The 27,358-nt window shown below is 43.5% G+C and overlaps 1 protein-coding gene across 1 annotated transcript in view; it reads right to left on the reverse strand.

The window, feature by feature from the left end:
- The window catches only part of LOC144893223 (xanthine dehydrogenase/oxidase-like), a 268,917-nt gene that overhangs the window by 85,293 nt on the left and 156,266 nt on the right, over positions 1–27,358 (reverse strand). The window contains exons 15-19 of the mRNA XM_078782951.1: positions 26,875–27,059; positions 19,640–19,802; positions 1,668–1,757; positions 1,291–1,460; positions 949–1,075 (exon numbers count right to left, since the gene is read on the reverse strand). Coding sequence (XP_078639077.1) covers positions 949–1,075; positions 1,291–1,460; positions 1,668–1,757; positions 19,640–19,802; positions 26,875–27,059 — 735 coding nt within the window. The remainder of the gene's footprint in view (positions 1–948; positions 1,076–1,290; positions 1,461–1,667; positions 1,758–19,639; positions 19,803–26,874; positions 27,060–27,358) is intronic.

Genomic DNA, 27,358 nt, shown 5'->3' on the forward strand with positions numbered 1-27,358 from the left:
ATCATCTTTCTTTGATGATCAGGATGTCCTGGTTATCAGACTCTTTTTTTTGATGTCACAATACTCTCATCCATCATCTTTCTTTGATGATCAGGATGTGCTGGTTATCAGACTCTTTTTTTTGATAAGTCATAATACTCTCATCCGTCATCTTTATTTGATGATCAGGATGTGCTGGTTATCGGACTCTTTTTTTTGATAAGTCATAATACTCTCATCCATCATCTTTATTTGATGATCAGGATGTGCTGGTTATCGGACTCTTTTTTTTGATAAGTCATAATACTCTCATCCGTCATCTTTATTTGATGATCAGGATGTGCTGGTTATCGGACTCTTTTTTTGATAAGTCACAATACTCTCATCCATCATCTTTCTTTGATGATCAGGATGTGCTGGTTATCAGACTCTTTTTTTTGATGTCACAATACTCTCATCCATCATCTTTCTTTGATGATCAGGATGTGCTGGTTATCAGACTCTTTTTTTGATAAGTCATAATACTCTCATCCGTCATCTTTATTTGATGATCAGGATGTGCTGGTTATCGGACTCTTTTTTTTGATAAGTCATAATACTCTCATCCGTCATCTTTATTTGATGATCAGGATGTGCTGGTTATCGGACTCTTTTTTTGATAAGTCACAATACTCTCATCCATCATCTTTCTTTGATGATCAGGATGTCCTGGTTAATTATCGGACTCTTTCTTTGATATGTCACAATACTCTCATCCATCATCTTTATTTGATGATCAGGATATGCTGGTTAATTATCGGACTCTTTCTTTGATATGTCACAATACTCTCACCCATCATCTTTATTTGATGATCAGGATGTGCTGGTTATCGGACTCTTTTTTTGACGTCACAATACTATCATCCATCATCTTTCTTTGATGACAATAAATCCAAAATTGAGGCAAAATCTTATTGCAACTCGTCTAACCTTATGTTTTGCAAATACTTCCTCGTCCTTTACAATTCTGCCGATTTTGTTGTCGCCGGGAACGTCTGCAGCTCCAATGTATGCTTGCACACCAGGAATAGACAGCGCTTTAGAAGGATCCACCTCTCTGGAAAATGTACAAAATAGGTATTTAAAGCTCATCGAGTTTACCATCTCCAAATTTCTCTTTCCTTTTTAAAATTCTCTTTACTCTTTTTCACCAAAGTATTTTTTCTTCTCACTACCAAGCCCACGTTATAAGACCAGAATAGCACAGAAATGGCCTTGGTGAACCAACAAATAGTAATTCATCAACCATAAAAGGGATACTGAAGCCCGTACAGGATGCGAGCATGAGGCCGTGTGCTTGTGAGCAAGGCAAGATGCAGCTCTCCATGTCTTGGAACCTCATCTGAGATGAATACCGCCTCACCGGTCACATGCCTTGCAGCAGAAAGATGCTCAACTGGACGACCCACAAGGTCTTCAGAAGCCTGAGTTGTGGGTACTTCCTGAAAACAATCAGGACCAGCATTATAATCGAGTTAGCTAATCGTCTCAAGCACAAGCAGCAATGGAACCCTCTTTCATATTGACCACCTGACCAATCATGTTAAATCTTGGACATTCTGTAAATATTCATGGAAATTTAAGGGTTAGGGAGGAACACTGAAAATAATATTAAAGGTAAAAGGAAGCTTTTTCACATTACTAGACACCTGATACAGTTGAGTACTTTTGATAGGTTCTTCCTGGAATTCGTCCAGCACACTCCTGACTCTCATTGGCACAGGATCTCCTGGTTTACCCTGTTACACACACACACACACACACACACACACACACACACACACACACACACACACACACACACACACACACACACACACACACACACACACACACACACACACACACACACTGTGTAAGAGCCTGAATTGAAACACATAAACAAACAACAACATGCATTTTAAGGTCATTTACCCTACGTGAACGGGGGTTAGCCTTGTGGCCCCCATGACAATCTTCTCCATTTTGCCCTATTTTCTGCATCTCTCCTTGTTAACCCCCTTGCCCGCATTTCTTCTTCCACCATCTTTAGCCAAGTCTTTCTCGGTCTTCCCCGTCCTCTACTTCCTTCTACATTCATTTCCATCACTCTTGTAGGGGAATTTGTAGCTGAGAGACTCAGGACTCCAATGACCGGACACAGGTTTACAAAAGGTCTGGTTTATTAACTGGTTATTCACTTCATTCCATTTACCAAATAATACCGCATAATATAATGGATCAGGTTAACTCTTTTCGCATGGTCCTTCTCGTTCGGCTGATGTTCCTCTGCCACTCCCGTTGGTCAGAGCTTCTGGTAGCAAGTTCTGTCGACTCCACGTTTGCTCTCGTTTATATGGACAAACTGGACTTAATCCCCTCTCCGCTAATGCCCCGAGGTCATGCATGTACCAAGTCCTGGTATCAGCTCGCTCCCCTCCTGTTGTGAGTTCCGTTTACCAAACGATAGGGGGGTGCTTCAGCCAGGGGCTGTGACCAGGTGGACAAGAGATTATCATGTTCGGGCGCATTCCTGACACTCATGTACAAACTCGTCTTTCACAGAGTTTGCATGTAAAATGTATCTGCTTTGTTACCAGGTTAATTAATAAAGTTACCAGTGCCAATTAATAAGTTACACTGAGTTACACTTCCACAATTCCCTCATCTTTTTGTTTTTTGTTTATATTAACCATTAATCTAAACATCAATATAAGTAAACAATCAATCACTACAAGTAAACATCATTACAAGTATAAGTAAATAATCAATCACTTTGGTAATCAAATTCCCTTGGGCATACACCGTCATCCTGCAAGAATCACAAAACATTTCGTTGGTCATTTACTCCTTCCATATCGTTCAATCTATTGCATTTGCATCACAAATATATTTTCAAAACAACACTTCACCATCACCAAGATACAACAATTTCACTTCATTTTCAAGTTTTATAAAGCATCTGCACCATCTGGCAAAAAACGTTTGCCTCCACACAAATGTTGACTTTGTTTGAAAGGAAGGGCTGATCACTTGTGTTTGAATCCTGGTATGAAACATTTTCTCCTAATGTCTTCATAGCTCCTGCACTACTTCGTGTAGGATTTCGCTGTTGTGGTAACACTGCGGAGTCATAGACTGACCCTGCTCTCCTTGTAGCATTCTTGCCACTTTTTTGCTGTAAACCATAGTAATTCCTGAACAAGGCCTTCACCCAGTTGTAGTCGACTTGCCTCCTCCCTCATTGTGAGTGGGCAGCAAGTATTGGTGTGACGTTGATTGGCCAGCAAGATGTGGAACAGGGATGCCGGATGCATCCACACTGATGTTGGGACCATGGTGTTCAGGTCATTCATGATCCTTACCAGGAGCAACCAGCAGAATCGTGCACAGCTGTTGTGACAAGGGCACAGCCGTTTTTTGCAGCTCCATGCTGGTTCCCCGGACGTTGGTGAAGTAATAACATATGTCCCCGCATTTCACAGAGGTTGCAGGTAAAATGTCGTTGTCCTGCAACTTCTGATGTGGTGAATGTTCGAAGCCTTCGAACAAGAGTAAGTGATCGCCTTTCTTTCATATGTTGCAGTGTGATCCAGGCAAATGGTCACATAAATTTCCTTGGTGAAGGTAAGCATTCATCTCCAAGTTACACGGGAGAATGTCTTCATCATTCTTTGAGAAAGAGGGTGTATGCCACGATTAACTTCATTTTTTAGCCACAAATTTTCTTTCTCGAACTTCTTCCCAATTCCATTAGCAATCCCTCCAAAATGTGATCTCGTCTTATCCTTATGCTCAGTCACATCTGAATCTGCTTTCCGCACACACTGAATCAGATAGGGTACATCTTACCATGAAATCAGCATAATCATGTATATCTTCCGACAGTTTCACATTCAACAATTTGTTGTTTTTCCTTGACACAAAAGTTATATTCATTTATATGCGTCACACAAATAATATTCAATCAGGTATGTATTTTATTACTAAACTAAGAATAGCATTGTATATGATTACAATCACAAACGGGAATACCTAATTCCCAACAACAATTTTTCCAAACCAACAAATTAAACATAATGTATTATTACCATAATTCCTCTCCACTTTTTCTTTTCCCTCTTTTTTCTAACAGTGTGTCACTCGTGGTGATATGAGTTCACTGATATTGTAATTGACACAACTCATAACATTGTCGTTATGCCATTATCTTAATTCTACTGTTTCATTTGCAACATCACTTGATTTAATCTTTTAATCTCAGTATTATTCATATCATCATAACAATCTTTCTATTTTAGGTCCATATTTGTTTATATTCTTATCAACCTCCTACGGTTTATCAATTTGTTCCAAAACACTGCAACCAAAGGTTTTAACCAAAGCTCTACCAAACTATTTCCAATTTGAGCTCAAAATGCTAATTAAACAACAATTCAAAGAATTAACTTCAATGGGTCAACAAACTCATTTTATAAACAGATCTAATTTTCCCATCCAATAATTTTCCTTGCCAAATGTCATATTGCAACACTTTAATAAACCTTCGAAAAATGTCTCCCAAATCAATAAATTCCCTTTTTACTTCCCAAATACTCATCTGTAAATTACATATTCAATTACAGTTTTTCCCTATTTGTTCGGCCTAAATGGCCACTGAAGTGGCTGCCAACATGCAGTACCGTTTTTATCTACCAAGCAAGTATTCGTCCACATAAGATCTCTACCAAAATGTTGTTTGTAAAAACAAATCTGGGATTTCTGATTACATGGATGCACACTCTCAGGACATTTCAGGCTGCTTGTTAACAATCCACTACGATTAATTAATTCCTTTACCCACAATCAAATAATTAGTACAAATTGAGGATATTATCCCTATCACATTCATTTATAGATTCATTATGTTGGATCTAAATTTTCTCCCACTGCTGCAAGGAAGAACAATAGCTCTAATAAGTCTTTGTAATATCTCACTTCATTTACCCAGCATCGAAGAATTTATTTACTATCCATTCCCATCTGTTAACCAGTGACTTTGTTTGAACTCCAAAACTTAATTTGATGAATCCCATGTGTATGGTACCACTTATTGAAACCCCTACTTTTGTAGAAAATATCCAAGTAAGTGTTTTTTTACACCCCCTTAACTGTTGCTCATCCATTTCTATGCACCCAGTGAGTACTACTGACACCAGTATGCCAATATAGGTGTGCGAGATTAACAAATATGTTGCAGGTACACGTAACAGCGCGTTCTGAGTATAAATAACGTAACAGCGCGTTCATGTCTGCCCCTTGGTTTAAGATGCACAATGCATTCCGTTTTAAAACTCACAATAGTTCAAATCAGCAAGATTTTCTTTACTATTTTCCCATATCATCTATGCCTAATACACATCCATACATGCAGCACAATTTATATGCTGATAAAATTCAAGTTTATATATATGCAGTCATCCCTCGCTATATCGCGGTTCACTTTTCGCGGCTTCGGTACATCGCGGGTTTTTCTCGCTAGTATATGTAAAATTATATCGCCGATTTTTCGCTATATCGCGGGATTTTGCGGTATAAATGTATTTTTATATACTATTATTTTAAATATTTTTGTGGTAAAATAAGCATTTTCTAGCCTAAAAAATAAAAAAACGTAAAGAAATAAGAAAAATACAGTATTTAAAACATATTACAAGAAATAAAATACTGTACATAGTGTACAGTAGAAGGGTAGACAAAGAGTCGTGCGTATGGAAAACGCCAGTACATTCATCATCGTCATCACCTTCATCGTCATCAGTACTGCACAGCTAATTCATCATCATCTTCATCACGCAAGTTGTAGTATTGAAGAGCCGGGGCTCTTGCTTGATACGGACGAAATGACGGGCAAGACACAAACTCGTCCGAGAAGATATTTATTCTCAAAACCAACTCGGGAACACTGAAAAGCCCATTTATCGGGCTGCATTATAAAGCACAACCAGAAACCGAAAGCCACGCCTCTCAAGCGTGGCGTGCTTCGGTGGTCACGTGATCAACAGGTGTAGCTGATTATACCCGCAAAGCGCGGCACGCTTTAGCGGTCACGTGACCAGCCACTCTCGCGCCGGGAATCCCCGCCGGTGACGTCACCGGCTGGAGCAAGGAGATTCTGATGCTGGTCTTGCTTGGGGAACCCATGGGTAGCTACAGTATCTTCAATGGTGAGTAACCATTATAATTTTATATGTTGTTAAAATTACGTATGTTTAAGAGTGTAAAAAGTGTTTAAGAGTATAGGGAGTGTTTATAAGAGTATGGGAAAGGTTAATAAGAGTGTGGGGAGTTCATAATGCTTTAAAATATATATAAAAAAAAAAAAAAAAAATGGTCGCTACTTCGCGGATTTTCGTCTATCGCGGGGGGTTCTGGAACGTAACCCCCGCGATAAACGAGGGATCACTGTATATATAAATCCATGAGCAGAGTATCCTGGGAAGTCAGTGTAAGACCTCTCCCAAATTTGGATAATTTTGTACTCCCTCATTTCTTTTTATGAAGCTCATATCCATAAATAGCTGTTATTCTCATATAAATTCTATCAAAAATGGAATCCCCAAATTACTCACAATTTTACTATTAATTAATGGCTGCTCATAACCCAGCACATCAAATCTTTATATTCCATCTCCCTTGACAAAAGAGATAATGTTCATAATCAAATTTTATTTCTATTTTATTTTACGGATTCTCTGCATATTCAATCCCATCCACATAAAACTATCCATTTCCAGACAGGCACACTGTCGGTGTCAACAATCTTGTAAGATTGATACACAAAACAATAAAAAACACTAACATTGACACACAAAAAATACACACACACATGCATTATGCGTATTTGTTTGCGTTGGAACTATTATTTACAGATCAAGATGGGTGTCAATTTTATTTCAATTTCATAAAATTTGTCCTTCAATTTTTTTTATAAATGCTAATACACAAATGGACCAAAAAGTTTATTCTTAGAAAACCCCTATGATGTCACATTGAAATTACCCTTTCAGTTCCCACAATATTTTATCCAAATTTGACTACACACCCATTTACATGTCAGTCGACCACTGACTTATCAATCGTGTGGAACAATAGTCCGAAATTCCCACCTGATCATCATGTGACCCTTGTCCCTTGGTTTAAAATTTGCAAAGCAATTGTTCCAACTTTGTAAATTTAAAATTGTGTGCCCAACATAAAAGATCCAATTTCGGCATGTGATCAATTAATTACTAATTTGCTAACAAGCAAAAGAAAAATGAATAATTCTTGCTCCGAAAACTTTTCAGACCCAAGAATCATCGACAGTTATTCTTGTTTGTCCAGTAATCGAATCTGTTGAGGCCAATCATCATTTGGGATTTGCAGCAATGAAGGCCTAATCATTGTCTGAGGTACCGGTACGCACTGGTACCCTTGATCTTGGTTTCTTTGTCCTTGGTTTCTTTGTCCTTGGTTTCCCTGTCGAAATTGTCTTCTGCTCAGATATGGGCATCTCCTTATCCAGTGTCCCATCTCTCCACAGTTGAAGCACCGGCTTCTGTCGTTACCTGCTCTGTCCACCTGTGCATTTGTATTGCTGGGCTGCATCTCTACATCCCTGAGTTGCCACTGCAATCTCTCGTTGTCTCCTGAAACACGAAAAAATTCTCTGTACCGTCCTTTTTGGGGAGACAACTGGAAATCAGATGGGACAACCGTCACTTTCATTCCTAATTTCGAGGGCAGTTGTGCATTTGTCTCCTCCACTGTATCCTGTATCCTTTTTATTTTAAGTTCTAGATCCGTTATCCGTTCTTGCTGTTCCCGTTGTCTGGATTCACCATCCCAAAGATGGAATGCAAGCCAGTCTACCGTTAGATTCTGTCTCTTCCTGGCTTTCAATCTTTGTTCCAATCTTTCCAATCGACTTCGCTCAAATGTACCATCTCTTGGAAACTCCTCATCATGTCCCTTTGTCCACAAATACCAATTCTCGACCTGCCTTATAGCTTCGGCACCATAACGGTCGTACATATGATGTGTACAAGTACCTTTTTGTGGAATCTCTGGTTGTCCTTGTGTATTCTTGCAGGCTCCATTTCCCATTCTGCCTTTTATCAAAGTAGCGTTGGATGTGTTGTAGTTTGTTCCTCTAAAGCTTCACTCGTACCTCCAGGAAGGGTCTCTCCACCTGTTCACACGGTGATTTTCAGAGAATCTCCCTCAGCCGTGGCTTTTGCACAATCCAATCTCACAGATCAGTATTTGCAGATGAGCCGGAGGGTCAGTATGAAATGGGTGAATCCTCAGGTGTCCGCTCTGTTGACGGGGAAATCACACAATGGTAACCGCACATATATATCTGTATATAAACTCACCACCTCGCTCAATTTTCCCAGGTTGTCTCCACATTGTTAATATCTCGCAAAGATATCAAAGCTTCTTTCTTGAGACCGCATTTTCATCAATCAAACAATCAATATATTCAATTCAATTTATTCAGTTCAATTTATTCAGTTAAATTTATTCAATTAAATTCAATCAATTAGATTCAATCAATTAACAATTCAATCAATTATTCAATTTCAATTAATTCATCAATATTCATCAATAAATCAAATAATCATTTTGGATGACTCCTTGCATAAGCCCTTTCCCCAATGATGTCAGGACAGGTCCATCGATTGACCGTCACCTCTGGTTCGTACCTCATGTTAATTGATGAATCACCGTCCTGTCCTAGGGTCATATCTGACATATTTCCCCATTTTGCCTGGTCTCCACAAATTTTCTTTGCAACCACTAAAGGCAACTCATCCTTCATTCGTGAGACAGCCAAAATGGATGGCAGATACTAAAGTTCTTTGGGAAAAATATCTCATCATTTTTCTTTTAATAGTACCCAAAATCTCTTGGCAATATAAATTTCGTAAAACTCCTGAAATGGGACTGTCAAATTCCTTCAATCATGCTAAATTTTGAAACTCCATCGCTTGTAATACCCAATTTATCCCATAGGGCTTGAAAGTTCTTTCCCAAGTTCATGCAGCATTCTGCATTTGAACCCTATGATATCATTCATAATAATCATCATGATTTTATAGTCATGGTCCTATCATAATCATCTATTTAAACGAACATTTCCTTTATCACCACAGCTATGTGGTATAATCAACAATAGAATAAAACTGTACATAGCAACAGGCTACCTCATGGCCACTTAGTATACCTATTGACAATAAGTCATAACAATATCGAATAATCATTGAACAATTCAAAAATCGCTTCCACTGCTCTAGCCGCAGCATTCGTTATTTTGTTTGCTCATTCACTATTCCTGATTCGTCATCAAGGATCTCCATCATCACACAGCGTACTTAATTCCGCATTTTAATGAGAATTCAACAGGAATTTACGACTCAAAGGAAAAAGAACGAGCAGACCTTTTGCAGGATGATCGTTACAAAATCGTTACATATATTAAAGTATTTATAATGTCGACAAATCATATCTTAATTCTTACAAGATTTGGTTCTTTGAATAAATCACAGCACCGGGAGAACCAGCTCCAAAAATGGATCTTTGTGTTTATTCAGCACCCTAGTAATTGGCTCTTTGTGTACTAATTACACAGCACCCAGGCCCCGCTCATATGGATCTTTGTGCAGCGCTGCACAGCACCTGAGCAAAAGGGGTTTCATCTACATTTTCCCTATCCGGTGTACCATCCGTGATATTTGTTTGCTCATTCACTATTCCTGATTCGTCATCAAGGATCTCCATCATCACACAGCGTACTTAATTCCGCATTTTAATGAGAGTTCAACAGGAATTTACGACTCAAAGGAAAAAGAACGAGCAGACATTTTGCAGGACGATAACTGGAATTAGTCGTGAAAATATATCCAAAATACACAAAAATACACACCCACACAAATAAACAACATTTATTCCGTTTAACAGAACAAACATTTCCTCTATCATGACATGCATGTCTTCAAAATTATATGACCAAGAGAAAAAGTAAAACTAATTAAAACTGCGGGCAGTGATAATCCGGGGACCATACCGCTCCATCCTGATTGGACGAGTGCGTGCTAGAGTCGTTAACAACGACAGTCCAGATCCGATTGTTCAAAATTTCAACTCAATCGATCGAAAAATGAACGCAGGGATGCATTTTAAAGGTGCAGTGGCACTAACTGAGTTGCCACGAATATGGCCACGAAATTGCCAATATGGCCATCACAAAATATTTTCCTTAATCAATTGGCTCATAGCATAACCAATCTGTAAGTATTTCATCCGAAGATGTATTTCTGAGGACTTTTAATTAAATAAGTCATTTATAAATCAACGAGTTAATTTATTAAATGATTAATCAATAAATCAATATTTTCCTTGACAGCCACATCACTTGGTCAGTGTCATGTCCAAATATCAGCTTCCTTACTCAAAAGGTGCCCGAGTAATGATTACTGTAATTACTGTAATTACCGGAACTGTAATTACTGTAATTTAATAAGAAATGTAATTAATTAAATAAGTACTTCATTAATCGCTCATAATTAAATAACTCGTGAATTCTTATCCGATTTATTTAATATTTGAGTGTCCCCAAAACGTTGGAGCAAAACGTTGCAACAACGAAAGTAAAACGTTGTAGCGACGTTGTGGAAACGTTAGCAAAACCCAACATTTAAATGTTCACAAAACGTTGGAGCAAAACGTTGCAACAACGATAGTGAAACGTTGTGGCGACGTTGTGGAAACGTCAGCAAAACCCAACATTTAAATGTTCACAAAACGTTGGAGCAAAACGTTGCAACAACGAAAGTGAAACGTTGGAGCGACGTTGTGGAAACGTTAGCAAAACCCAACATTTAAATGTTCACAAAACGTTGGAGCAAAACGTTGCAACAATGAAAGTGAAACGTTGTGGATTATCCCAATGGATAATCCCAATGAATCACAATGCAATCCCATTAAAATCCCATTAAAATCCCATATCTTGTCACCCTTTGCATTGTTGAAAGCAATTAATTCCATAACTCAATATTACCTCTATTTATATATACTAGGGCGTGCCCGCACGTACGTGCTTGCCCGTACGTGCTTGCAAAAAAAAAAAAAAACATGCGTGCAAGCAACAACAAAAACTTTGAAACCACGTGGCAGTAACGACCACAGAACCCCCCTTCTATTTACATGCAATGGTTTGGTCCATTCGCAAAGCCAAAGCGAACGACCACAGAACCCCCCTTCTATTTACATGAAATGGTTTGGTCCATTCGCAAAGCCAAAACGAACGACCACAGAACCCCCCCTCTATTTACATGAAATGGTTTGGTCCATTCGCAGAGCCAAAGCGAACGGCTTGCGAGTACGGTGACCATACCTTGGGACCCACTTGTCCGATTAATTTCAAACCTTGACAAATTTTCCATTCCTTCCCTTCCTGATCTTTCGATGTAGGGATGGGTTCTTTTTTTAGGATCATGTTGCATCGAGCATTATTTTCCAAAACAGTGTGAACATTAAACCACACCAAAACCTCTGACATCCCACCATTAACACCTATTGTAAGCGTGCCGAATCAGTAAGCATCACCCCTTCTATGAGCCTCGACCAGAGGGTGGTTGTTACTCACAAACACTCGTCGCTAGCTGTTCCATTGTCTGCCGATTCCCACTCTGCTGTTTTTGTCTCATAATCACCAAACAAGAACAGTACACATTTCCTGTAATTATCTCTCATAATCAGGATAAATTTGGAACAGCCCTTAAACTAACACCAAGCAGATCAATTTTTATATTTAGGTTGAGGTTTCACACAAACTGGTTAACTAAATAATACAGAATTATTATTATTATTATATCTCCGCCTTGGTGAACAGTTTATGTTTTGTATCCCACTGATAGGCCGGATCTGGATTCGGACCTGAACCAAAAATGGAATCGGCGTGTTTTTGTCACTTTTTTTTAATTTAATATGTGAATAATATTAAAATAATAACATTAATAAGTATATTATGTTAAATATCATGTATATCGCTTTTCACCCGATCTCTTTATGGTGAAGAATCACTTTAAACAATTCTCGTAGCCGGATTCGCACCTGGGTCTTCACCAAAATCCAATCATTTTGTCCGTGTCACCCATGCTATTTATCTGGCAAATTTCGTTAAAAAAAACAACAGCACTGGTTCCGTGTCACCCATGCTATTTATCTGGCAAATTTCGTTAAAAAAAACAACAGCACTGGTTCCGTGTCACCCATGCTATTTATCTGGCAAATTTCGTCAAAAAAAAAAACAACAGCACTGGTTTTGTTTCCTGGAAGCATCCTGCAAAACGCTTTGCTTCTCGCAAAACGTCCGCCAATGGGAAGTAAAGGGAGGGAAAAGGAGCGGGAGGAAGAGACAGGGTGCCGGAATGGACATGAGGGACAATGAGGGACAGTGAGGGAGTGTTGGTATGCAATTTTTATCCAATCGCCATCTTTCACAGTAATTCTGGACCGGCATGAGGTGGGATTGTCTGTCATGAATTTATTTGTTGATCGAACGAGTTTTAATTTGTCTAAATCCGACCAGTCGTTTCCAAAGATATAAGCCTTTTTGTCGCAATACCATAAATTGGAATGAGGTAAAAATATATATATATAAATATAATACCCTTTCCCGGTTCCCTGTCGCTCGCCGAGCGCCGAGCAAGTCGCTCGCTCGCCGAGCAAGTCGAGTGCTTTGAACAAGTGCAAAAAAAAGAAGTACTTTATACGTGTACGGGTGTGTAAACGAGTGTACCGGCGTTACACGTCCTGGAAGCAAATGGTCGCAAGGTGCACGCTTGCTCCGTTTGCTCCCAGGTCACAGTAAGACCCTTAATGACCAGCGCAAAAATACGTATTTACAGAAATCATTTAGAAAAAAAAACACGAATAAATTGCTACAGTCGTTTATCGAAGTACCATTCGTGATGGCTCACGCCACCTATCGCGGCATCGGTGCGCACGGAACCCCCAGAACCACCTCCTTCCCCATGTATGTACAAAACTATTTCCAAGTTCGTAATCATATTGGACAAAACAAGACACACTCACCTTTTTTTTAAAGACTTGTTCGTACAATTGATGTCAGCGGTGCCTCCAAATTGTAGGGGAATTTGTAGCTGAGAGACTCAGGACTCCAATGACCGGACACAGGTTTACAAAAGGTCTGGTTTATTAACTGGTTATTCACTTCATTCCATTTACCAAATAATACCGCATAATATAATGGATCAGGTTAACTCTTTTCGCATGGTCCTTCTCATTCGGCTGATGTTCCTCTGCCACTCCCGTTGGTCAGAGCTTCTGGTAGCAAGTTCTGTCGACTCCACGTTTGCTCTCGTTTATATGGACAAACTGGACTTAATCCCCTCTCCGCTAATGCCCCGAGGTCATGCATGTACCAAGTCCTGGTATCAGCTCGCTCCCCTCCTGTTGTGAGTTCCGTTTACCAAACGATAGGGGGGTGCTTCAGCCAGGGGCTGTGACCAGGTGGACAAGAGATTATCATGTTCGGGCGCATTCCTGACACTCATTTACAAACTCGTCTTTCACAGAGTTTGCATGTAAAATGTATCTGCTTTGTTACCAGGTTAATTAATAAGTTACCAGTGCCAATTAATAAGTTACACTGAGTTACACTTCCACACTCTTCTCAACCAGTCGCTTTCATCCTTCCTCAACACATGACCAAACCATCTCAACCTGTTCCTCTTCACAGCATCAATCACAGGCAATATTCCCATCATCTTTCGCAATTCATCATTTGTCTTCCCCTCTCTCAACGATACTCCACAAATCCACCGAACCATTCGCATTTCCACCCTTTCCAACCTTCGTTGCTGCACTACGTTAATTACCCATGTCTCGCTCCCATAAATCATAACACTTCTCACACATGCAGCATACACCTTTCCCTTCAGCTTCAACGACACTCCCCTCCTCATCAGCACGCCACTCAGTTCCCGAAACTTCTTCCATGCACATCTCACTCGAGCAACCGTTGCCGAGTCTGATCCACCTTCTCCATTCAGCATGTCTCCGAGGTAGCAAAATGTTTTCACCCCTTCCAGCTTCACGCCGTCTCCAAGATCCAACCAACATTTCCTCCATCTGTAGCTCCCTCTGTGCACACCTTACATTTGAATGTAGCTGCCACACTGGTTAATGACCCTCTCAGACCACTACATTTTTGATGAACCAACTCAGCGCACATTGTACATTGAATGGAGTTCACTCCGACACCCTTCCTACACACAGCACAGGGCCACTTCCCAGTTCTTTCCACCTCACCACATGCTTTACCACTTGCCATCACCTTCGTCTTTCCGATATTCACCTTCAGACCTTTTGTCTCCATACATTCCTTCCACTTGTTCATCTTTTCCATCAGTCCATCCATACTTTCCGCAATCAACACCAGATCATCTGCATACAACAACTCCCATGGTAAACCCTCCTTTACGTTCTGAGCCAGCACCTCCATCACAGCTACAAATAGTAGTGGACTTAGGACCGACCCCTGATGCACTCCCACCTTCACCTCAAACTCACCACTGTTCCCGTCCTTCGTCCTTACAGCTGTGCGCGCTCTTTTGTACGTTGCCATCACCACTCTGATCAACCATTCCTCCACTCCTAACTTCCTCAATGCCCATGTCAATACTTTGCGTGGAACCCTATCGAATGCTTTCTCCAGATCAACAAACCCAAGAAACAACTTCTTCCTCTTCTCCATGTACTTCTCCTGCAACTGCCTCACAATAAAGAGCATGTCTGTCATTCCTCTTCCTGGCATAAATCCAAACTGCATTTCGTCGATCTTCACCTTCTTCCTTATCCTCCTCTCCAACACCCTTTCCAATACCTTCATTCCATGCTCCAATAACTTTATCGCTCGGTACGAGCCACACTCCAGAGGGTCACCTTTCCCCTTGTATAGAGGGATGAGGGTACTCAGTTCGCAATCCACTGGAATGCGGCCTTCTTTCACCACCAGATTACAGATCTCTGTCATTCTCTTCACACCCCAACTTCCTGCTGCCTTCAACATATCTCCCACAACTCCTGTCGGCCCTCCCGCTTTTCTATACTCTTCATTGTTTTTATCGCTTCCTCAACTTCCTTCTCAGTTATCTTCTCTGCCGGTCCTAAAACTGGGTTACTCTCTATGTTGCCATCCCATTCATTCTCTGTATTCAACAGCATTTCCATATATCTTTTCCATCTTCCTTTAATTCCATCTGGGTCCACAACGATTTGTCCCACTTCATCCTTCAAGCAACTCACCCCCATCACATCACACCTCTCTTTCGCTATCTGCTTTGCAATCCTGAATACCGCTCTCTGACCCTCTTCCGAATCCAAGCGTTTTCCGAACATTTTCCTGCATGCCTCCTGTGCCTTTGCTACCTCTTTCTTTGCAGCCTTCATGGCTGCCTTATAACTTTCATGCTCTGCTTTTTTGCTCCCGTACTCTTCGCCTTCTGCCACTCCTTGAACTTCTTCCTCTTCTCGTCAATCCTCTTTCCAACTTCATCATCCCACCACCATGTTTCCAAGTGCCTCGGTCGTCCTTTTGTCCATCCACATACCTCACCAACAGCTCCCAACAGACTAGCTTTCATTGACATCCAACCACTTTCAAGCTCAACCACATCATCCTCTACCCTACTCAGCCTCTCTTTTAATGTCTCCCTTACTGACACCTCTTTCAACCTCCACACCTTCATTCTCGGTTGGTACTTCACCCGCCGAGCTCTCCTCGCACCTTTCACCCTTATGTCGCAGACAACCAAGTGGTGCTGTGAAACAGCCTCCTCCCCCGGGATCACCTTTGTGTCCCGGAGGTGCCCCCTATCTCACCTACGCACCATCAGGTAGTCAACGGTTGTCGTCGACCCACCTGACGTGTTTGTAACAAGCTTATTATCCTCTTTCTGGAACTGAGTATTACAAATCAACAAATCAGCTCCATCAGCAAACTCCAAAATCCTTTCACCTTCTCCATTTCTCACACCATATCCGTACATCTCACACTTACATCTCACACTTACGATGTCTTTCCGAAATGACCGACTGGACAACCCTCCCATCCACTTTCTGAATAATCCTGTCCAAGAAGTTCTGTCACTCAAGCTTTTGGGTCTCACAATCTGCCATGATCTTTCCTGGGAAAACCACATTTCAAATCTGGCCTCCAAAGCCAGTCGACGACTGGGCATCCTCCGTCGTACGAAGTCCTTCCTTGGCACACCTGAGCTCCTCACCACATATAAGGCTTTCATCCACAGCTCAATGGAATACTGTTCCCCCCTCGGGGCTGGTGCTCCTGCCTCACACCTAGCTCGTCTTCACGCTGTTGAAACCAAAGCGTTCAGAATCATTGGAATCTCCCGCGATGAAGCTACCTAGGAGGGCCTTTCACGTACTCACCGCAGGCAGGTTGGTGGTCTTTCTGTCTTCTACTGACTCCTCTCCGGCCTTGCTCCTCCAGCTCTCTCTGGGCTCTGTCCCCCAACTATTCCTACAGGTCGCACAAGATCTGCCTGCAAGCCTCTTATGGTTAAACTGCCAAAATCAAGACTCTATGCTCACCTTCACTCCTTCATTCCACTTTTCTCCCGCCTCTGGAACAAACTCCCTCACTCTCTTCAATCCCACTCCTCCCTCCAGGTCTTTAAAACAGCTGTTCACCACCATCTCTTATCTTCCCCCATCCAAAACCTTGATTTTTTCTAATCCCGCTAATTTCACCCTAAATCCACTTTTTTGAAATGCCAACTTCTTTCCTGGAAGTCCTTGGTGTCCTTGTGTTTATACTTCTCCCACCCCCCCCCTCCCTTCCCACGCCGCCTCCCCCCAAGCCCTCTCCCTCCCACACATTCCCGATGTCCCTGCTCTCAAATGTTGTGTTTAAGTGCTTCCCCTTCTCTACCCATCTTGTCGACTGCTCCCCTTTTTATCTACTTTGTTTGTTTGTCTGTTTGATTTTTTGTTTGTGTGATAAATGTTAGCTCTTTCACGAGCCTCGATTCTGTATACAAAAAAACAAACAAACCCCATGAACTACCTCAAAACCGTCCTTACTCCTTCCCACATGTCCATTTAGGTCTCCTCCTACCACAACAACTTCCTCATCTTTCACGTTTTCCATCAGCTTCTCTATCGCACACCAGAACTTGTCCTCCTCTTCATCACTTCGACCAACCTGCGGAGCATATCCCGAGATGACGTTCACCAAGAGCTTTCCAATCATCATTTTCACCATCATCAACCTATCACTCACTCTAGTCACACTCACCACAATGTCTACAAACTCCTCAGAAAACAGGACACCAACACCATTCACGCCCTCCGGGCACCCTTGCCACACAAACTTGTATTCTGTCCCTGCCTACCCTTCACCATTCTCACACCACTTCCCTTCCATCTCGTCTCTTGCACACAACATATGTCCACTCTACTTCTGTCCAATACTTCCACCACTTCTCCTGATCTCCCTGTCATTGTCCCGACATTCCATGTCCCAAACCTCAGAAACCAATCTCCACTTCGGGCTGTACCCTGCCCATATGCAGTTGTAATTGTCATGGTTCTCTTTTTGTGGCAATGTTTTTATGGCCGGATGCCCTTCCTGACGCCAACCCTCTTAGTCGCCTCCTACGACATGCAGGGATACGGTGTACCTATTCTAAACCAGGGTACACACCGGGAATGAAACCAGGGTACACACACCTGAATTGAGACACATCTTCAGTTTAAATAACCAGGAACTACAAATAACCAGAAAGGCTCATCGAGGAAAATATTGTTCCGGTTCTCTCGCCGGCCTTCTTCCCCTTATCAAGGGGGGATTAATCCCCTTGTCTTTACTGGCCTGGCGGAACCGAGATTTATTACGTCCTTTCTGGGCGAGCGCAAAATAGGGTTTTGGGACCAAATTGTCGCTCGTACCTAAGTACTCGCGCCGCCACGGAAACGAGGTAGCAAGCCTCGCACAAACCACGTGAGGTTGGAGTACGCCGAGCGGTTTGCGTACACGTGATCCACGCAGTCTCAATTAATGGACCCCGATTTAAGCGGTTCTATTCGTGCCACGCTTAGTCAAATGGAGAAATCACGGGAACGATCGAATCAAGAAGAAAGGAAGAACAGATGGGTTTAATGATTTCCACACGTATGTACAGTTCAGGACGAAGAGACACAGAGCAAGCTTAGACAGTTTTACATATCCCTGGGACAACAGGCCCGTCTCACACACTCACACAGGGGATTGCAGATGTCGATGTTGACCAACGCGCCGATGTGGTCGTCCAGGATCGGCCCCGTCCGGCTCTCCGTGGTCCACGTGCGTCCCACGAAGATGGTGATCGGTGAAGACAGGGACTCGTAGCGCGTCTCTCGAACGAAGGCGATATATCAGGCGGAACGGCAAGGGGCGGACTTTTACGGCAAAGGGCGGTTACTCAGCCGTTCTCATGCAAGTGCGGCGAGGCGCATCATGCTCATCAAGCACCGCGCGTTCGGGCTGTAAGTTCAACACGAGGCCTTTCGCTATTCCTCTCCCATGTGAGTCCTTTGGGTTCTCCAGCGCGAGTCCTCTGCTTCAGTCCTTCTCTCTCCCGGCAAGTCCTTCTCCTCCAAGTCCTTCCGAGGGCTTTGTGCATCAGGTTAGATAGGCACGCCCCGCAAACTTTCTGGAACTCACCAAACTCTTCTCACCATGCCCTCTGACGCCACCACCTCTGAGCTCTGATTGGCGGCTCATGCTTACCATCATCGCTCCTGCCGCTCCACCTCGACTCCGCCCCGATCCTCATCCGCCTCCCTCGTGTTAACTCGCCCAAAATGAACCAACGTTAACAAACTGTATTGAGGTTACGGACGTAGGGTGATCGGTGGCAGTAGGGCCTATTTTCCTGGCTTTACACAACGCAGAATTAACACTGGAAAGGGCCTATTCTCACACATACGAAGAAATAACTATACTACAAATGAGGCTACATGTTGCTTGTGTGACTATCTATGGGGGACAGACTTTAACCTTTATTGAACTCACTGTGCAAACCTCAAAACCATAGCAATATAAATACATCACATGGAGGAGGAGGAGGAGGAGGACATGAGGGGACTGTGCACTTTTACATGAATCACCAGAACATGAGTACGCAATGGACAAATGAACACAGGATTTGAATCTTGGATCCCATGAGTATGAGCAGCAGTTTGAGTGAGATCACTGTTAAAAGTTTTGATAACATCAGGGACATTTGCTGTTGAGGTGTTTATTCTCCTGATTGTTGTGTCCAACTGTGGGCCCATGGCCTCACTTTCGGTTTGTTGCATTTTTACCTTCCGTCATAAAATAGGATGCACCTTGTGATCATCTTAAGTGCAGGTAAGTGATCTTGCTCTTTATGAACATCAAGAGCATGGATTGTGCATCGTAAGTCCTCTCTCTACTTCTCAGATCACAGAGCAATATGTCAGCCTCGCCATCTACTGACCACCAGACAGTGGAGGGCAAGGAATTTCTTTGAAATCCCTGAAGTAGAGAATGTAAACACAGTACCTGGTTCTGGAGCTCCATTTGGACATGTATGTAGAATTTGAAGAGGAACGATAGGCAGAGGGAACACCTGTATGTTTCCATGCCACCTGGAGAACCACCAGGAAGTTGAATCTCCTGTAGCAGAGAATTGGTAGCGTCTTCAAGCAGATCTGAGTTCCATAACCTGATGGGAAAAGCACATGTTTAAAATTACTTGATAACTCAGAGATGTACACTCGATACCTCTAACCTGGTCACAAATTACATGGAAATATCTGCACCAGGAAATGAGATAGCACACCTTTGAGGTATTTTGTACTGTACAAGTTCCTTACAAAACGGGAATTGTTCATGAGATGAAAAGTGACGTTTCTTAATGATGTATCAATACAACCTAGTGAGGTACCCGTGCTACGCATGGGTTGGAGGCCAGAAGCAAACAGACAATGCAGAAACGGCGAATGCTAAAGCATGAAACCAATAAATTCCACATTCCTGTAGCACCTTCAGTCGCACGTCAGACATGGACAGCAAGTTCGTGAAGGACTTCCATGAAAAACGTACCCATTGGCAAACAAACGGGTACGTTTGTTCCATACCCAGTCAATGGCGAATCTGCATATGGCGATCCACGAATTCACGTTTAGAAAGTAGATACCGTCACGGTATTTCGTCATTCACTTGAACTCGATATCTTTTTTCATTCCAAACAGCATAACTCCAATCACAAATGAAATAACATTAATATAAAAAATAAACTTTTAACAACATTCGTGACATAAACAAATATTTAAATCCTGATGTGAAGTTCCGTATGGTTGGGTGAATACAATTACGAATTCAAAATCGTAATTGTATTCACTCAATTCCAATCATCAATTGATACTTCAACAAAACGATTAACACGATTAACGTTTAACGAGTTAACATTACGATTGAATGACGGTTGTATTTGGATATTATCAAACCCGCACATTGACGTCATCTGTCCACTTCCTCATTCACGGCGGGTTCGTAATATTGTCATAAAAATCTAAACAGTATTTGTAGAATTTCAATAAAAGCCACATTGCTGTTCATATCGGTATATATTATTCCATCGTGTTTGGAAAAACTGGAAAATTGGAAAACTTGGAAAAACAATATATCCTATTTTACTCCCAGGGGTCCCAGGAATACCCACCCAAAATATCGTTGCGATCGGTTGAGCCGTTTTTGCGGTACCTTCGAATGGACAGACGGACATTTGGTGAATTATAGTAAGATTTACATCAGACCATTAGGAAAGAGAGTGCATGAGGTGCTGTGCGGAAAGTTTCACATCAAATTCGGCAAGCTCACAAGCTGCTATACTGTATATTTATAGGTATACACCTTCCCAAAGCAGAAAACGGCAATAAAACATGGGTCTACCTCAAATTTTTGCAGTCGACTCTGAACTAAAGCAACGTAGGTTTAGCGAGTGTGAAAATAACATGGAGAGAGTTCTCTTACTCATGATACAATTAAGGGTTCTGAAGCATCACTCATAATACACTCTCCCAGTGACAATGGAAATGGTGCTACATGTTACACATTACACATTACATGCTACACTTTACATGCTACACGTTATACGCTACACATTACATGCTAAATGCTACTTGTTGCACGCTACACATTACACGGTACATGCTACATGTTACACACAACACGTTACATGTTACATGTCACATACTACATGGTACACACTACACAGTACACACTACATGTTACATGTTACATACTACACACTACACACTACATATTAAATGCTACTGTTACATGCTACATGGTACATGCTACAAGTTACACATGACATGCTACAAGTTACATGCTACATGTTACATGCTACATGGTTCACACTACACATTACATGCACTGTAGGAGTTGCGGACAACGAGAGGGTGAAACACTTCTTGACTTGTTCAAGGCTCCTTTATTTCAACAGAACTAAACCCCGACCGGAACTCATGCATCTTTATAACTCAAATCACTTCTGCCCCAGCCTCTTAAGGGGGCGTGGCTCCAACAACCGAGCGCACGCCACACCCATACCATCAATAGACCCACTGGTCCCGTGCCTGTGGATTATGCCTCAATGGGGTAACCCCCACATGCGCCCCCCCCCCCCCCCCCCCAGAATTCACTCGCACGGGCAATGTCAGTTTTCGGGGGGCCTTAACCACCCGGCCGAAACGACCCCGATGACCCGAGCATGGACTGTTAGTGGCTTGGCGGTAGGCGGGCCACCCAGGGACTTACCCGACGGGGGACGGCCCCGCCGTCGGGGTTGAGCCAACCGAGGGGGCTGGTCTAGGTCCAAGTGAGCCGGCTTGAGGCGGTGCACCAAAAGGTGGTCCGGTTTGCCGCAGATGTCGACCATGAAGGACTTGTCCCCGGCCTCCAGAATGTGGAAAGGCCGTCGTAAGGCGGCCGAAGCGGCCCCCGGTGTGCGTCATGGCGAACAAAGACGTACTCCGCTGTACGTAGATCCGGCGGGACGTGGGCCTGAGGCAAATCATGTTGAGATGTGGGCACTGGTGCAAACATCTTGGCATTCTCCCGGAGAACCGACCGCTGACGGGCAGCGGACCAGGGGCTTGTGGCGTCAGGCATGAACTCCCCGGGAACCCGCAGCGGCTGGCCATAGATGAGCTCAGCGGATGAGGACTGGAGGTCTTCCTTAGGGTCTGCCCTGAGGCCCAACATGACCCACAGGAGTCTGTCGGCCCAACTGTCATCCCGGAGGCTGGCCCTGAGAGCAGCTTTCATAGAGCGATGGAACCTCTCACACAATCCATTAGCCTGGGGATGATATGCAGTGGTGCGATGGAGCTTTTCCCCCAACCCCATGGCAACAGCACCCCAGAGCTCTGAAGTGAACTGGGGCCCCCTGTCTGAAGAGATGTCCGAGGGGGCGCCAAAACGGGCAACCCAAGTGCTGATGAACGCCCGGGCCACATCGGCGGACGTTGTAGATGTGAGCGGGATGGCCTCTGGCCACCTGGTGGTCCTATCGACCATCGTGAGGAGGTGGGCGAATCCCCGCGAGGGGGGGAGGGGCCCTACCAGGTCCACGTTAACATGGTCAAACCGTCGCTTGGGCACTGTGAATGGCGCCAATGGGGTCTGGGAATGGCGATGCACCTTTGAGCGTTGGCACTCGACGCAGGTGTTGGCCCAGTCACGCACAACTTTACTGAGCCCGTGCCAAACGAACTTCGCCACCTCAATGGGGTAACCCCCATAATTATTGTTATTACGGGTACGCTGTTGTTATTACGGATTACGGTTATTACGGATTATGCCATAATTATTGAGGCATAATCCTCAATGGATTATGCCTCAATGGGGTAACCCCCACACTACACGTTACATGCTACAGGGTGTTACACTCGTGGGGTGGATTGTTTAATGATTGTACACTCGTGGGGCTGGGCTTGCAATGACGAGAAGCTGTGATGGTTTGGGGTGTTCTTATGTGAAATTCCGGGCTGGCTGTGAAACCAGATTTGCTCTTTTCCTTCTTCCTTCCCTTTCGACTTTATTTTTATTCGTTTGTTAAAAAACAAACAAAGATCTTCCTTATCGGCCTTCTCCCTCCCACCGAAGCTCTACATAATTGAATAGAGAAAGAAACTCTAGCAAGGAAAAAAAGAAAAAGAAAAAAGAAGGGCGAAAGAGGAGGAAGAAGAGTGTGTCGGGTCGGTGGAGAAAGGTGAAAACGAACGCAGCACGTACGGTCCAAGTTTTGATGAGAAACTCGGCCTGTGTGAGCTTTTTGAAGATTTGATTAATCTCTCTGAGGGCTGCCTGTTGGAGGGACAGTCGGTGCAGGAGATGTTTGGGTGGAGGAGGGTTTTCTCGGTGCACGTGGGATCGTGAGGAAAAAGTAGGAGAGGGAGCAGAAGCTTTTGCTCCTCATCAAGTTTTCCCTGAGCCGGCCGGAGGCAACGTGCGGTTTCATGGTCTTGCAGGAACTGCTAGGGGCAAGTCATTCATGGAGTTTGAGGACACCCACTGAGAAAGAGTAGAGTGGAGGGGAGGCGCCACCCTCGGGACAAGTGGCTGGGGCGAGGCAGCCAGGACGCCATCTGAAACAGGCCTGAATTCCCTTCCCCTCCTATCCTCCCCTCCCCCTCTTCCCCTCTCCCTTCTTCCCCCCTCCTCAACCTACCCCCTCCAATTCCTTTATATCCTGGCGAATATTTCTTTGTTATTTTGCTTCCCTCTCCCTCCCCTTTGGGATTAGCTAGGCTAGGGATACCGGGTGGGTCGTTTAATTGTCTTGTCTGTTTTGTCTTGGCACCTGTCTGTCCTTTAATTACTTGATCTTTGCCGCTGCATATCAGCGGGATTTCTTTTTCTTATGATTTATCTTTTCCTTGGTGTTGTACCCAGTGTTTTTTTCTTCATTCTGAGTAAAGGATTTGCATTTATTCCCCTCTTTTGAATTTGCATTGGATATCTCGATTGACATACTGTGTGTTGAATTATTTTTATGGGGGGGGGGGGGGGGGGGTAAAATTGCGTTAGCATTTGGATGGTAACTTCGCCCGGTCACTTCTGCCTGCTCATGACCCACCCATGGGGAACGTATTGGTCTCCCGAGCACATCGATTAGGATCTCCGGAGCAATAGGCAGTACCCTGAGCCCTTCACACAATGGCCAGGTCGTAACAAGTGTAAACACTACACGTTACATGCTACACATTATACGCTACATGTTACACACTACATCCTACTCGTTACAAGGTACATGTTGCATGTGACATGCTACACACTACATGCTACAAGTTACATGGTACAAACTGCACGTTACATGCTATAGGGTACACTCTACACGTTACACGCTACACGTTAGATGCTAAAAGTTACAAGCTACACGTTATGCGCTACACATTACACGTGACACACTATACGGTACATGTTACACTACATGCTATATGTTACATGGTTCACGCATCACAGTACATGCTACAGGTTACACGGTACACACTACATGCTACACACTACACGTTTGCGAAGATAATTTCGGTCAATCCACCTTCAGAACTCCAGGTGATGGAAGCAAATTAAGTCGCTGCATCCTTTGTCATATGACCGCCGCAACACAGGAACATGTTCCCTTGGGAAGTTTACCTTTTTTTTGTTTCCTTTTTTTTTGTACTAGATCGAGCCTCATGTAAGAGCTAACATTAACCACAAAAAGACAGACTGACACATAAAACATAAGAAAAAGGGAGTGGGCGACAAGATGGGGAGAGAGAGAGGGAAGCACACAACTACAACATTTGAGAGCAGGAACATCGTGAGATCTGTGGGAGAGGGAGGGTTTGGAGGGAGGAGGCACGGGAAGGAGGTGGGGGGGGGGGGGAGGGTGCGAGAGGTATAAAACACATGGACACTGCTAGGACTTCCAGGAAAGAAGTCGGAATTTCAAAAAAGTGGATCTGGGGTGAATTAACGGGGGTAGAAAAGATCAAGGTTTTGGATGGGGGAAGACAAGAGATGGTGGTGAACAGCTGTTTTAAAGACCTGGAGGGAGGAGTGGGATTGAATATAGTGAGGGAGTTTGTTCCAGAGGCGGGAGAAAACAGGAATGAAAGAGTGAAGGTGAGCAGAGAGCCTTGATTTTGGCAGTTTAACCATAAGAGGGTTGCTGGCAGATATTGTGCGACCTGTCGGAATATTTGGGAGGCATAGCACAGACAGAGATGGGGGAGCAAGGCCGGAGAGGAGTCGGTAGAAGACAGAAAGACCACCTACCTGCCTGCAGTGAGTGAGTGAAAGGCCCTCGGAGTTAGCTTCATCGCGGGAGATTCCAATGATTCTGAACGCTTTGGTTTCAACAGCGTGAAGCCGAGATAGGTGTGAGGCAGGAGCACCAGCCCAGAGGGGAGAGAAGTATTCCATTGAGCTGCGGATGAAAGCCTTGTATGTGGTGAGGAGCTCAGGTGTGTCAAGGAAGGACTTCGCACGAAGGAGGATGCCCATGCCCAGTCGGTGACTGGCTTTGGAGGCCAGTTTGGAAATGTGGTTTTCCCAGGAAAGATCATGGCAGATAGTGAGACCCAAAAGCTTGAGTGATGGAACTTCTTGGAGAGGACTGTTCAGAAAGTAGATGGGAGGGTTTTCCAGACGATCTTTTTCGAGAGACATAGCAAGAGTGTGAGATTTATCAGGATTGAAAGACATGTTCCACTTGCTTGACCAGTCAGTGATTTTGTCCAGGTCTACACAGAGTGCGGAGGCTGCAGACTGCCGATCGGAGGGATGAGGTATGGAGCGGCAGAGCATTGTTGATACAGCAGAAGCAGCATGTCCAGAGTAGAATGACCTGGTCTGAATCCAAATTGATGATCCGAGATCAAGCCATTGGAGAAGAGGAATGCAGAGAGTGGAGTCATCAGCAAAGAGATAGAGAGGATTTTCCAGAGAGTCAGAGAGATCATTGATGAAGACCAGAAAAAGCACAGGGCCCAGAACACTGCCTTGGGGAACTCCCACCTGAACAGGAGGGGAGATGAGAGAAATCTATTCAGGGCCACACGTTGACGACGACCAGAGAGGAAGTCCGCAAGCCATGTGTGGAGATTTCCATGGATACCATAGGAGGAGAGTTTGTTGAGCAGAGTGGGGTGCCAGACCGTATCGAAGGCACGTGATATGTCAAGGGAGACAGCTCTGATTTCCTGTTTGGCATTGAGGACCACCATCCAATGATGAGACAGCAGAAGCAACATGTCCAGAGTAGAATGACCTGGTCTGAAACCAAATTGATGATCAGAGATCAAGCCATTGGAGAAGAGGAAAGCTTTGATATCCGAAGCTAAGATGGATTCCATGACTTTGCTGATAATTGGGAGAAGGCTGATTGGTCTGTAGTTGCAAGGATCTGTTTTTGCACCTTTTTGTGTAAAGCGGTGATGTTTGCTGATTTCCAAGATTATGGCAGATGACCTTGAGCAAAAGAGAGGGTGAAGAGAATAGAGAGAGGGAGTGAAAGAGCAGAAGAAGAAATTGTCATACTTGATTTGTATTGTATTTTGTATTGTCAATCAGGTCATTCCTACTGGGAAGTAATGTCATACTTGAAATTCCCCTTGAATCTCCACATTCATCAATTCGTTCAAAGATGTATTTACTGTTTAGTAAATCACAAACTGAAACAGACAAAATCAATTTTATAAACAAAGATGACAAGACACTTGAGTACATAAAGGCATACTCACTTTCCATTAAGTAAGCTGGTTGTTCTTGCTGCAGTGAGAGTCCGATTTCCCATCCCTCCAAAAGCCATTTCCAGTTCTGTTACCCGGCTTGTCTCAAGACAGAACCTCGCCCGCATGGCAGCGTTCACTATAGCCATGTCGTCCTCTCTGCGCTGTCCTTGCTTGAATGCCATCAAAAACTCCAGCTGGGACAACACAGGAACATGTTATCTGCAGGTGCTCATCAAAAACTCCAGCTGGGACAACACAGGAACATGTTATCTGCAGGTGATCATCAAAAACTCCAGAAGGGACAACACAGGAACATGTTATCTGCAGGTGATCATCAAAAACTCCAGCTGGGACAACACAGGAACATGTTATCTGCAGGTGATCATCAAAAACTCCAGCTGGGACAACACAGGAACATGTTATCTGCAGGTGATCATCAAAAACTCCAGAAGGGACAACACAGGAACATGTTATCTGCAGGTGATCATCAAAA

The sequence above is a fragment of the Myxine glutinosa genome, chromosome 8 (genome assembly GCF_964187855.1).
Source record: "Myxine glutinosa chromosome 8, kmMyxGlut1.1, whole genome shotgun sequence".
Lineage (NCBI taxonomy): Eukaryota > Metazoa > Chordata > Myxini > Myxiniformes > Myxinidae > Myxine > Myxine glutinosa.